The sequence below is a fragment of the Trichechus manatus genome, unplaced genomic scaffold (assembly GCF_000243295.1).
Source record: "Trichechus manatus latirostris isolate Lorelei unplaced genomic scaffold, TriManLat1.0 scaffold00021, whole genome shotgun sequence".
NCBI lineage: Eukaryota > Metazoa > Chordata > Mammalia > Sirenia > Trichechidae > Trichechus > Trichechus manatus.
This window is the reverse complement of record NW_004443957.1, coordinates 932,008-945,845: the sequence shown is the minus strand read 5'-3', so window position 1 is coordinate 945,845 and position 13,838 is coordinate 932,008. Positions and strand designations below refer to the sequence as shown.

Sequence of the window (13,838 nt, the reverse complement as noted above, 5' to 3'; positions counted from 1 at the left end):
TGCAAAAGAATTGGACGATACAATTAAATTTAATTTTGTGCACCTTAATGTGATTACCTTATTATCCCAGATGCTTTGGAGCCAAGAGACTTGTGAGGTGTTTCTCATTTTCTACTGATTGAAACAGGCACTAAGCAGAGTGTGCAGTGTACAGTTTTGTTTAAAAAACTTACAGCTACGTGTGAGAGCTGAGTGTTTGCATCACAATTACTAATGTTGAAAGAAAAAGAGGTGACATAGAATGAAAGATTCTCAGCATTTTCAGATGAGGATGAGGAGCTGGAGAGAACCTCAGGTTTGTGAAGTACGAAATAGGTGCTGGTCCTGGGAATGATACTGTTTCCTCTTTTCCAGTGCTATATGTTCCACATGTATGTTGGGGTACGTGCTGGCGGGGGCATCGGTGATGAGATCGAAGACCCAGCAGGAGATGAATATGAGATCTATCGCATCATTTTTGACATCACCTTCTTCTTCTTTGTCATTGTCATTCTGTTGGCCATAATACAAGGTAAGCATCGTCCTCTAGGAAGCTCAAGAAAATATGGAATTTGAGGCATATACGTGCTCAGCTGCTAACCAAAAGTTTGGAGGTTCAAGTCCACCCAGAGGTGCCTCAGAAGAAAGGCCTGGCACTCTAGTTCCCAAAACTCAGCCGTTGAAAACCCTAGGGAGCACAGTTGTTGGACACACATGGGGATGCCAGGAATAGGAGTCAGCTCCAGGGCAACTGGTACTGGTAAGTGTTTTCTGAAAAAGCCAAATAGCACATTTCCTTTCAGTATATCTTCATTGTGAAATCTATAGAGAATAAAAAGATGTGTGGGGCCCCACTCTAAGAGGAAGATGTATAAGTTTTCGTTTTTTTTCTCCTAGTAATATGAAAATAATTTACAAAAGGTTAGTTGAGTGGCCAATAAACATTTGAAAATATGTCCATCCTCACCAGTAGTCTGAGAAATGCAAAATGAAACAATATTGAGGCCTGCTTTCATACCCTTCAAATTGACACAAATTAAAAACAAATGTGTGAATACCAAGTTTTTTAAAGATGTGGAGAAGTGGGAACTATCTTTTGTATACAGTTTTCTTTTATCTCTTTTCAAACAGTATAGCAGGAAGAGCACTTTTAGTCACTGACACTGGGGTGTAAATCCCAACCCTGCCCCTTACTGGCTTCATGACTTTTGGGGGGGTGAGTCGTTTCACCTCTGCATCTATAAAATGGAAATTATATAAATTTCTAAGCCATAAGGTTATTGAGAGGTTTTAAAAAATGATGTACATTCAAGTACCCAGCCAAGTTATTGTTGTCAGCTGCTGTTGAGGCGACTCCGACTTGGAGCAACCTGAAGCACAACAGAACAGCGGTATGTGGATGCACACATTCCCCAGTCCTGTGCCATCTTCCTAATTGTTGGTGTGCTGGAGTCCATTGTTGTGGCCACTAAGGGACTCATCTGACAGCAGTATATTGGACAATATTCTGTTGTATAAGCCACCACCCATCTGTCAGCTTGTCATGCTCTGGTGGCTTGTGTGTTGCTGTGCTGCTGGAAGCTGTGCCACCAGTATTTCAAATATCAGCAGGGTCACCCATGGTGGACAGGTTTCACCACCGCTTCCAGACTAAGACAGACTAGGAAGAATGTCCTGCAGTTCTACTTCCGAGAATTAGCCAGTAAAAACCCATGATCCCAACAGAGCATTGTTCCAGCTCTGTCCTGGATGCATAATCAGCACATCATAAATAATTATAGAGCTATTGTTGTTGAATACCTGGTACATGCCAACCACGTTGTTAACTCATTCTACCCTCACAACAACCTTATGAGAGTCGTGCTGATATCCGTAATAAGTCTAAGTAACTCGGTCAAAGTACACGGCTAAAAAGTATCAGGGCTGGAGTCCAAATTCAGCCAGCTGGACCCAGAGGCCTCGCTTGTAAACATGGTGCTAAACTGACCCACTAATTCTTTCTTTTACTCCGGGGCAACTTGGAATATGATGTTTTTCTTAGAAAAAATCACTCATGTTATCTTTTTCTCCTTAAATGAGTTTTTCTAAACATTTATCCTGGCTTAAAACAAATGTCTATAAATGTGACATTATCCTTTAAGTTCCACAGGCATACAAAGATCCTTTTTTTTCCCCGTAAAGTCCATGGACAGGTTTAAAGGACTCGTAATCCATTCTTTATGTCTTTATTGAGTGTTACAGTAATGCGTTGTAGAAGAGGGCAGAGCCATAAAACACTCGGAAGAAAATGTGCAGCCGGTGAGTCTTAGGAGGCAAAAGGACTAGAGCAAAGCATCTCAGTGCGGTTCCTTCCAGCTGGAGCAGTTAATAAATGATGGAAGAGCTTTTTTTGGAGGAACTTGTAAAAAAAGTTATTTGAGGCCAATTTCTTACAGTATTTGTTATCATTAATATGATAATGTCTTATTTCCAGATTAGCCCTTGAAAATTTCATTCATGAAGTTTTCTGTAGTTTATAACCATAAGTCTTAGCTTCTCTTTCTTATCAGGAAGCGGGTAATAGCACAGCATCTATATGCCAAGTTAAGCAAAGATTTTTCTATTTATCACTTCGTTTTTAAACACTCTTTGAGTAACTGCATGTTCTGCGGCCCCAGAGAGATAACCCCACTTCTTTAGTTGGAGTATTAGATGTGTACTCATATTTTTACTGTGTTCTGTGGATTTTCCAAGGTGATTAAGTATTTTCCTTTTCCTTGAAAGGATTCATCAAGGTGCTATAAATTTCATTATGATTCTCTGGTTGATTTGGATTACATTGTGTCTTTACTTAACACCAGGTTTAATTATTGACGCTTTTGGAGAATTAAGAGACCAACAGGAACAAGTCAAGGAGGACATGGAGGTAAGTCTCTCCATTTCTGACTCCACTTTTTTGATTGTGGCTGCCGATTTTTATCACTACCTTTATCAAGCTCTTAACCACTATGCCACCAGGGAACTTTGATCAAGACAATCATGAACGTGAGAAAAAGGGGGAAAGGACAGTGATTTTAATTCAGGACATAAATATAATTGAACAATGTGGTTGGCTGAGACCGTGGTGGGCTCCAGGTGTATACAAACATTAGTAGGGTGTGGTCTCTGTCCCCAGGAGTGTGGTAATCATTCATTCATAAATTTTCATTTTCTAACAAGTGAACAGGCAATTACAGAAGAGTGTGATGAGCCCTTTATAGAGGTCAGCGTGAGTGTGAGGTCTCTGGTGTTGGAAACTAATTCACTCCTGAAGCCTCAGGGAAGATCCCGCAAGAGGGGAGTCCACGCTGAGGCCTGAAGATTATGGAGGGCTCCACAAGTCTTTGGAGGGGTTTGATGGGGTGGGAGAGAGCAGGACAGTTTAGGAAACCACCGTCAACCCTCCCTCCATTGCTCACCTCCAGGACTGCCTTCACATTGTCTACCATAAGAATGCTGTCATTTGAGTTTATGTACCAAAACCCAGAAGACAAGAGAAAACCTTGTTTCTTGCAAGCATAAGTGCTTCAGGATGACTGAGGCACTGAGCTCTAGCAGTGGGGCTGGAGAAGGCGGCCAGATAACAAAGAGCCTAATAACTCGTTAGGGAAATTTACAGCTTAATTTATGGGCTGTGGGAAACAAGAAAAGGATTTTAAGCAGGGCAGCATTGAGGTGATGCATTTACGTTTTAAAAAGATAACTATGTTTTAAAGTATGGGGAATGAATTAAAAACTGGCAAGATCAGGGGCAGGGAAGTGGCTGTCAGCATTTTCTAGGTAGGGGTTTATGAGGCTTTTGCTAAGATAGTGCCACAGAGGAAGCAGGGAGCCAGATGGATTAAAAGGACTTGGTGATGGGCCGATGCAGGGGCTGAAGAAGGTGGAGCAAGCAAGGATGTCACCCAGCTTTCAGCATAAGCCCCCATGTGGATGGTGGTGCAGCTGCCTGACCTGGGTCAGCCAAGAAGAAGAACAGGTTCATGGGTAAAGCTGATGAGTTAAGTTCTGAACCTGCTTAGTTTGAGAGACATCTACCTGGGTTGTGTAAAGACCTGATTGTTCTCCCAAATTGCTGAGTGTAGCTTATCTGCTGTCAGCAGTTTTTGATCAATAAGGCAGGAAGAATTTTGTAAATTATCTTTATCACCTTGATTCTAGGTCCTAGAATCTAGGGCATCGTAAACGTGCCTCAAGTGGTATAAAACAGCTTCTAATTTGCAGGGAAGATGAGCATCTGGAGTCACAGGACGATAATAATGATTGCATTCCTTCCAGTTGGTAGTGTATGCAATTCTAATAATAAAGTGGAGGGCAGTTATGAGCAGGTGCCATATGCAGCCTGCATGGAGAGAGGTGTGATTAGGAGTAGGGAAACACAGACAGACTAGCCCATTGGTTCCTAGAGATGAATATTTTTTCCAGTGCATGTGCAAGGGGGCAGTGGTGGTTCAGTGGTAGAACTCTCACCTTCTATGTGGGGAGAAAAACCAAAGCCAGTTCTGACTCACAGCGACCCTATAGGACAGAGTAGAACTGCCCCATAGGGTTTCCAAGGAGCAGCTGGTGGATTTGAACTGCTGACCTTTTGGTTAGCAGCCGATCTCTTAACCACTGCACACCAGAGCCCCCCTTTTGGGAGACCCAGGTTCAATTCCTAGCCAATACACCTCATGTGCAGCCACCACTCATTGGTCAGTGGACGCCTGAGTGTTGCTATGCTGTTGAACAGGTTTCAGTGGAGTTTCCAGACTAAGAGATGGACTAGGAAGAAAGGCTGGTGGTCTACTTCTGAAAATCAGCCAATGAAAACCCTATAAATCACAAATGGGCCGATCCACAACCAATCGTGTGGATGGGACAAGACAGGGCGGCATTTCATTCCATTGTTCTTAGGGTTGCCATGAGTTGGGGACTGACTCGGCAGCAGCTAACTGCAACAACAGCATATCCAAGCATTAATCCTGTACCTAGCACAGCGCCTGGTGCATGGAAGGCCCTCTTGGAATAGCTTGGTATTTGGCCCCCGCAAAAAATGGAAGTAATCTGCACCTTTTCCCCGTTGGTTGTCAGACTTCCTTCAGCTGGGCACCAAGTCTGCAGTCTCATTGAGGACACGTTCACTTCTGCTGAGATAACTTTAATCGTCATGAGCAAGAAGGATCACTAGGCCTGGAAACTGTCACTTAGGCTAGAGAAAATCAGGACATTACTCTTCAATCGTGATCATCCTACACTCTTCTGCATCTGTTACTTCTTGCTGCTGGTACCTACTAGGATTTAAACTAACAGCAAGATATAGTCATGTCAGTATTTAAATTTTTATTCATGTGCTGGGTACAACCTCCACATTATCCTTCTGTTCACATGTATTGAGTAAGCAAAATAGCTGGGCTTAAGTGGTGGTGCAGCTGGTTAACACACTTGGCTGCTAACCAAGTGATTGGCAGTTCAAGTCCAACCACAGGTGCCTTGGAAGGAAGGCCAGGTAATCTGCTTCTGAAAAATCAGCCATTGAAAACCCTATGGGGCACAGTTCTACTCTGACGCACATGGGGTTACCATGAGTCAGAGTCGACTCCACAGCAACTGGTCTTTTTTTTAAGTGGTGAGTTGTGTTTTCCTTTCGTTCTGATTTCTGAACTCTGACATTTTAATATTTCCCTTTGCCTTCTAGACCAAATGCTTCATCTGTGGGATAGGCAATGATTACTTCGACACAGTGCCACACGGCTTTGAAACGCACACTTTACAGGAACACAACTTGGCCAATTACCTGTGAGTGTGAGCCATTCCCAATGTCCATGAGTTCTCCCCCAGCTTGGGAAGCTCTAGAAGCCTGAGCAAGAGAGGCTTCTTTGTCTTTTCATTTGCACTCTGGCTTCTGATAGCTCTGAGAGAAAGACCAACAGCTAGTGACTCTCTTTTCCTCTAAAATAGGTTCACTTAAGAAATGAGGTTTCAGCTCTTGATGTGAATGATACCTTCTGGAAGGTGAAATGGAAAAGTGGAAAGGGAGGAGGCAAATGCATGCTGAGCTTCCTATTTTCAATAGGAACATTTGCCTGCTTCCTAGAGATATGTGAATGTCCATGTTTTCTTTTCTGAGGACTTACAGATCCTTTAGGCATTATTGGAAGCACAGTTAAAGTTGCATTTTTTTAAAAAAACATAAAAATCTAGGTATTATATGGGACTCACCAAAACTATAGTTTGGTGGCCTGCTCTTCTTACTCAATTTCTGACCTGATTTTAATATCAAACAGAGGAAATGCACAGTAGCGTTGTAGAAAACAGTGCGGGCTTTGGGATTCACGGCTTTGTGACTTTAGGTGCATTACTTAACCTTTCTGAGCCTCGGTTTCTTAAGTGGAGATTGTGATTCCTGCCCCATGAGCAAACGGATGTGGATACAGACGCACTGAGCCTGGCATATAGCTGCTGCAAAGCAGAGAGAACTTGATCTGTGGCCACGTTTTACCTCCTTTGAAATCTATTTTCAAAGAAGTTTGACCTTCTGGTCCCCACGGCATGCTTGCCTTGCAGTTTGGACCCATTTCTTTGTGCTACCAAACAGTGTGAACAGTTAGCACATACAAGGAGCAGAAGTATCTGGAAACATTGAGTTAGCAATACCATAGGCAGCTCAGCACAGTAGAGCCATCTGAGAGTATCTGAAGGGCATTGCATGATTTTCTTCGGGGCTAACTGAAGAAATAAATTCAAAGTTACTAATCTTTTATGTAATTCATCATTAATATTTCTATTGGAAACCAATGCAAAATACAAAATAAAATCTGAACCGGAAAAATGGAACTTAGAAGTAACAATGCCCACAAAACACATTCACAGTGGTAGAAATTCCATTGGAAAAAATGGCAATGAAAAGTTAAAGAAAATAACTGTATCAAATCTTCACTGTAAAATTTTTGTGGGGAAAATTGACCTTAATGAACATATTTTCAGTAAGTTGAAACTTGAAAAAAATCAGAAGTGATTTAACAATATGTAATTGAAACTTGATCAGGAAATAAGAACTTCTCGTTAAACTCGTTTTCCCTTAAAATTCATCATTGTTGATTTGATTCTGACAAAAATGTTTCTATTCCTACCCTGAAGCCAAAGTGTCTCCAGGGTAAAAATCACCAATCAGCTCAGAAAGTTCAAGTCAGAAAACCTCCTTACCAATTTCTGGTGCAATGTAATTAATTTTCCAGAAAATGCATTTGTGTTGTTGCTTCCATGCAGACCATAATTGAATGCAATATAAAATATGTAAAACATATTTCCTATTTTTGCTGATATTTTTACACAATCCATTTCTGATATGTCTCTCTGTGTCTATAGGTTTTTCCTGATGTATCTCATAAATAAGGATGAAACAGAGCACACAGGACAGGTGGGTGAACAGTGAGTGTATTCCATCTTCTGAAAGAAATGGTAGACTCCCTACACGATGGAACAAAATGTGTGCATTAAACCTTAAGGGTGGAATCACCTTCCAATAACAGTTGTGTTATCATAATATAAAATTCCCGTAATCTTGGAGGAGTGTGGAAAATTTGCCTTTGTTAACCAAAAACCCAAATCCATGGCCGTCCAGTCAATTCCGACTCGTAGCGACCCTATAGGACAGAGTAGAACTCCCCTACAGGGTTTCCAAGGAGTGGCTGGTGGATTCAAACTGCTGACATTCTGGTTAGCAGCTGAGCTCTTAACCACTGTGCCACTGGGGCTCCTTGCCTTTGTTGGAAATATAAAATTCTAATGTCGCATAAAAAATAAGTTTTTTTTTTTTAAACTGAAAATGCTGAGTCTGGGTTTTGAAATCCCTCTTATAAGACAATTAAGTCTTCCTAATTAGTGTTCTTAATTGTTTAATCCGATAGCAGATTGTTTTAATTGAACTTTTACCCACAGTATTATTGTCAGTTAAAAATTTGCATATTAACTGCCTAAATACTTTTTAAGCTATTTGAAATCCTCCCCACCCCCAGCAAGTATTGCTCACTTCTAATTGTTAATAGTTTGTATTTTAAGTAGTTAGGATACAATTGGAGTCCTGGTGGCTCAGTGGTTGAGCGTTCAGCTGCTAACCAAAAGGTTGACAGTTCGAAACCACCAGCCAGCCACTCCTTGGAAACCCCATGGGGCAGTTCTACTCTGTCCTATAGAGTTGCCATGAGTCAGAATCGACTCGATGGAAATGGGTTTGGTTTTGGTTTAGGATACAATTAATAATAATATTTTTAAAAGAAACCTGAAAAACATATACCATAAAAATATATTTTTCTCATAATTATATTATGGTCAGAATGAAAATTGATTGTTTATTACTAGAAGTAAATAAGGCCTGGTACAGTTAATTAGGAGTCCCTGGGTGGGATAAATAATTAATACACTCAGCTGCTAAACAGAAGTTTGGCAGTTCAGTTCCATCCAGAGGCACCTCAGAAGAAAGGCCTGGTCTTCTACTTCTGAAAAATCAGCCAGTGAAAACCCTGTGGAGTGCAGTTCTACTCTGACACCATGGGGTCGCCATGAGTTGGAGAAGTCTCCATAGCAACTGATTTGCAGTTAGTTAGGAATGATCTAAATGGATCTGGACTTCTCCAATTACATGTGATATGTGTAACTACAAAATTGAGTTTCTTTCTATCTTACATGTTGTAGTAACACATTTTGGGGAAAGACACAATGTTAATACATTTTCTTTCCTTTTATAGGAATCTTATGTCTGGAAGATGTATCAAGAAAGGTGCTGGGAATTTTTCCCAGCAGGGGATTGTTTCCGGAAACAGTATGAAGACCAGCTAAACTGAAACCCAGACGCCAGTCACCTCTAGAAACCAAATTCTTCTCTCTCTCTCTCTCAACTCTCCTGGAAACCTCTTGTGGATTTTGTGAATTGCCAACGTTGCGTGCTTTCTGGGAGCATTGCAGTTGTTTCTGAAGACCTGACTGCTTTTTCCCCCACCGTGTGTATTTTCTTTGAGAACAAGGACAGAAGAATAATCTAAATTCATACACAGACAAAAATAGGAACTCTGGAAAGAAAAGCGTTCCAGACACTGTCTATCATAATCCAACCAGACGGATTTTCTTCTGAGACTCTGGACGTCTCCTAGAGCTGTGGGACATCCCCAGAGAAGCGGTACCACACTCACCTGATCTCTTTAGTTCACCATCCCGAAAGGAACTCTCTAAGGGTCACAGAGCACTGTAGCACTTCACAGATTGCCGTGGACACCAGTTGCGAAGGGAAATAGTGCCTTACTATATGTGGGTTGAGCTATGCAGAAGATATGTGCATGAAAACAACATCTTTATTTTCTTTGTGTCGACCTTTTTTTTTCTTAGTTAGATTGATTTTGTGAGTTGTTTTCATTTCTTCGTTCTTTTCTTTGGTGGGGGAGGGTAAGGAAAGCAGTTTGTGCGCACACTTTTAAAAAGATGGTGGCGTGACTCAGGACCGGAGGAGACTCTTCTCATTCAGCTTCATTCACATTTACCCTCCCCATATGCTCCTGCTCTTATTTTGGTAATGCTCTGATGCAACATTGCAACTTTATGAAATCTTTGTATGAACACAAAAAGACTGCAAAAAAAAAAAAACACTTTCAAAAAGAAATAATTCATTGCATGTTTATTATGCAAATTTAAACAAAAAAAAAAGAACACCTTCAGAAGCAAGTTGATCAATGTGAGAGAACTTTCATGATAATTATATTCATAGTAATAAAGTGTCGTGGGCTTAAGTGTATGTTTGGAGCCAGTGTCATCAACCAACAATGTGATATCTTATGAACTTGACAGTCGTTTTGGGTTTTTCTTTTTCTTTTGGCCACCTGCGATCAGTTGTTGATGAAGGACTTCTTGTCAGGCCATTTTTTAATATCAAAGCTGAAGCAATATCCATTCAGGGATTTCATCAGTTGCATCACAAAACGCGGATGATACTATAGATCACTCCATTTTGAGTCCTTTTAAATGTAATGCTGATCTTTACAAATAAAAAGGCAGATTCAGAATGGAAGCAAGTTCATTTTGCAAACATTGGAGCTCTTTTATTACAAGTTTGCTTGTTAATTTTAGAATTGTAAAACTGCTCTGATTAAACTATTTAACTAACTTTGCACCCTCTTCCTTCTCTGTTTCACTTACAATCAGGACGTAGTATGAAACCTTGAGCTTTTAACTTGAGGTGGTTATAGGACAATTCCAAACACAGCAGTGAAACTTTTAAACGTTATCACATTTTCTTGTTGCTAAGCAAGTTTGCAGGGGGCGGTGGTGGCTCAATGGTAGAATCCCCACCTTCCATGTGGAAGACCCAGGTTTAATTCTTGGCCAATGCACTTCATACACAACCACCACCTGTCTGTCAGTGGAGTCTTTGGCATATAGCTGAACAGGTTTAGTGATGCTTGCATACTAAGGCAGACTAGGAAGAAAGGCCTGGTGACTTACTTATGAAAAACAGTCAGTGAAAACCCTATGGATCACAACGGTCTGATCCCGTTTGCATGGGGTTGCCATGAGTCGGGGGCCGAATCAATGGTGGGCCAACTCCATGGCAGCTAACAACCACTACAACAAGCAAGGTTGCCGCATTTATGATTATGGAATCTCAGAGTCACGAGACATCTCGAGTCTCCTGGCCCCATCCCTGACCAGTGTGCGTATCTTCACTACCATTTCCGTGCCATGAGGTCATCCAGATTTCTTGAAAACCTCCAGTGAGAAGAAAAATCACTGTCTCCTTAATTGTTTAATTTTTTATACAGCTCTCATTTTAGAAAGTATGTCACTTTCTTGCTCAGGGAAAATTTATCTCCCAGTAATAGTAGGGATCCATTTTCTGTCTTCATATAAAAGAAGATTGGTACACTATGAAGTGGTATATTAAACACTCAGCTAATAATTGAACATTTGCTGTGCTGGACACTGGTGACATGTCATTTATCATTTTGCAGTTTATTGGTACAGCATCCAAGCTATAACACCTAGATTTTGCATTTGTCTTTTGGTTTCATTTTTATTTGGGGAAGGGAATACATTTGGCTGCACTGTGGGAATTTCATAGCCTCATCAGGGAGGTGTTCTTATGGCCCAAGGAGTATAAATAAAATAAATCAGGTCAGCTCCATAAAACATCAAACAGCACACTCCCCTTTGCCATGAAACACTGCTGAAGAAGCAGACAGCAGAGAGGAATAAGTATTTTTCCAGCACATAAAGCTCACTGATAGATTCAGGTATTCTGTTTATAATGCCGAAGTCAGAGTAACAGCAGTACAGGTGAGAGGTGAACAAACAAATTCATGGTTGCCTCCTGTATTATACAGACTGGAACAACAGGCTCTCCTGAACCATTGCTTCTGGCTCTAGAGTCTTAGGAGATGATTGGCAGCAGCGATAAAGGAGAAGCAGAGAAGGAAAGTATAATTAGTGGAAAGGAAGCTTCCCTCAGCCAGTGGGGTTCCAGGAGGCCTCACTGTTGGAGGAAGAATAAAGGAGCAGAGCCCTGTCACTTGAGAAAGTCACTTCCCAGCCTTGCCTTTGGCCGACAATTAGAGGGGACACCTCTTTGTTCACTTGTCAATACCTTCTGTAGGGAAGAGGGGGGTTTTCTATCAGCGTTATTAATTCCCCAGAAAATGTCACAGTGAATGTCCAGTACAATGTGGTTCTCCACTTCTCTGATTAAACTCAGGGCTTCTTGACCCAAGCTCAAAAAAGGGAACCCCTTTACAAAATCTTCATTGTGCAAATGTTCAAACACTCACAAGGAGAGAATATGCTAATGAACCCTCATGTATCCATATTTTGGCTTCCATTCCCAGCTTCAACATTCACAAACTTTATTCTGGGGTTCTTATGTCGTCTATTCCTTTTGCATTTTTTTCTCCTGGAAAACCACAGTATCTTTTGATCTGCTTCTTCAAATAAATGTAGAATCATAGTTTAAATGGAAGTTTTCCAAATGCACTGTGGTCCTGTATGTCTAAATAGTCCTCCTCTGATTGATGGTCATTATTTTTCAGGTGCAGGGGAGAGTTTGTTCTAACCCCACAAAAACTCATTTAAAAGTCATTTGTCACACGGGGTCGATTTAAAAAAAAAAAAAAAAAGAATCTTAACCACCCTGTTTAAAAAAATAATAATAATAAGGGAAGGCATAATATCCAAATAAATTCAGCTTTATAAAAAACTAAAAAAAGTCATATTGTAATGAAAATACTTTATGACTGACTGTAAAAATCATATCTAAGGAAATGGTACACTTTTTCACTAGCCTTACTGATGAACTGTCCGATTTCTTAACTTCCGATTTTCTTGGTGAATGTATCTATTTACATTCACCAGTTGCCATCCAGTTGATTCCAACTCATGGCTGCCCCATGTGTGTCAGAGTAGAACTACACTCCCTAGGGATTTCAATGACTGTTACCTTTTGGAAATAGATCACCAGGCCTTTCTTTTGAGGTGCCTCTGGGTGGATTGGAAACACCAACCTTTCATTTAACTTCAGTTAAGTAGCTGTGCACTTAACTATCTGTGCCCTAACTCCCCATTACTGGTAAGGTTTTTGGATGGTTGTTGGTGGTAACTGTCTCATTTACTCTGAACTCAGCAAGAGAGAACTTTTAAAAAATGTATTTATTGCATTACCCAAGCATAGACTTCATGTAAACTTGCCTGGAAAAGGTTTGGAAAGTTATGTGCTCCCTAAATCATTTCATAAATATCTACTCTGTTGTGGAAAGAATGACCTCACTGTCACCTTAACATTTCTGCCCAGAATTCAAAAATATCTGCTATATAAGCTAGATAATGAGTATCTTGGTATTGATACAAGTGCAAGGATGGCATCTGGGCTTTTTAATAGCCATAAATAGTGATAACATAACTTCTCTTAAGAGGACGAAGTTCAGGGTCATATCATCTAAAATTATATTGAAAAATTTAATTGTGTCATTAATTTAAATATTAAACAGGCACCTAAATAGTCAATGCCCATGGAAGCAGCAGTCAAAAAAATCAAACGACATAGTGCATTTGGGCAAATCTGCTGCAAAAAACCTCTTTAAAGTGTTCAAAGCAAAGGTGTCACTTTGAGGACTAAGGTGCACTTGACCCAAGCCATGGTATTTTCAGTTGCTTCATATGCATTCTCCGTGGTTAAGAGTTCAACTGCTAATCAAAAGTTCAGCAGTTCAAATACACCATCTGCTCCTTGGAAACCCTATGGGACAGGTTTACTCTGTCCTATAGAATCGCTAGGAGTTGGAATCGACTCAACGGCAAAGGGTTTGGTTTGGTTTTCATATGCATGTAAAAGCTGAACAATGAATAAGAGAGAAGAATTGATGCCTTTGAATTATGGTGTTGATGAAGAATATTAAATATATCATGGACTGCCAGAAGAATGAACAAATCTATCCTAGAAGAAGTACAGCCAGAATGTTCCTTAGAAGCAAGGATGGCTAGACTTTGTCTTATGAACTTTGGACATGTTATCAGGAGGGACCAGTCCCTGGAGAAGGACAAGCTTGGTAAACTAGAGGGTAAGCAAAAAAGAAGGAAGACCCTCAATGAGATGGATTGACACAGTGGCTGCAACAATGGGCTGAAACATAGCAACAATTGTGAGGATGGCGCAGGACCATGCGTGTTTCATTCTGTTGTACCTAGGATCATTAAGAGTTGGAACTGACTCGACGGCACCTGACAACAACCATCTAAGCATAGATTTTTTTTTTTTTTATTGTACTTCGGGTGAAGGCTTACAGAACAAATAGTTTCTCATGAAACAGTAGTACACATGTTGTTTTATG

General features: G+C 40.6%; 1 protein-coding gene across 1 annotated transcript in view; it reads left to right on the top strand.

Moving 5' to 3' along the window:
* Nucleotides 1-8,819, top strand: part of RYR2 (ryanodine receptor 2) — a 529,910-nt gene extending 521,091 nt beyond the window's left edge. The window contains exons 102-106 of the mRNA XM_023728152.1: nt 355-511; nt 2,820-2,884; nt 5,675-5,775; nt 7,345-7,396; nt 8,724-8,819. Of these exons, the coding sequence (XP_023583920.1) occupies nt 355-511; nt 2,820-2,884; nt 5,675-5,775; nt 7,345-7,396; nt 8,724-8,819 (471 nt within the window). The remainder of the gene's footprint in view (nt 1-354; nt 512-2,819; nt 2,885-5,674; nt 5,776-7,344; nt 7,397-8,723) is intronic.
* The last annotated feature ends 5,019 nt before the right edge of the window (nt 8,820-13,838 follow it).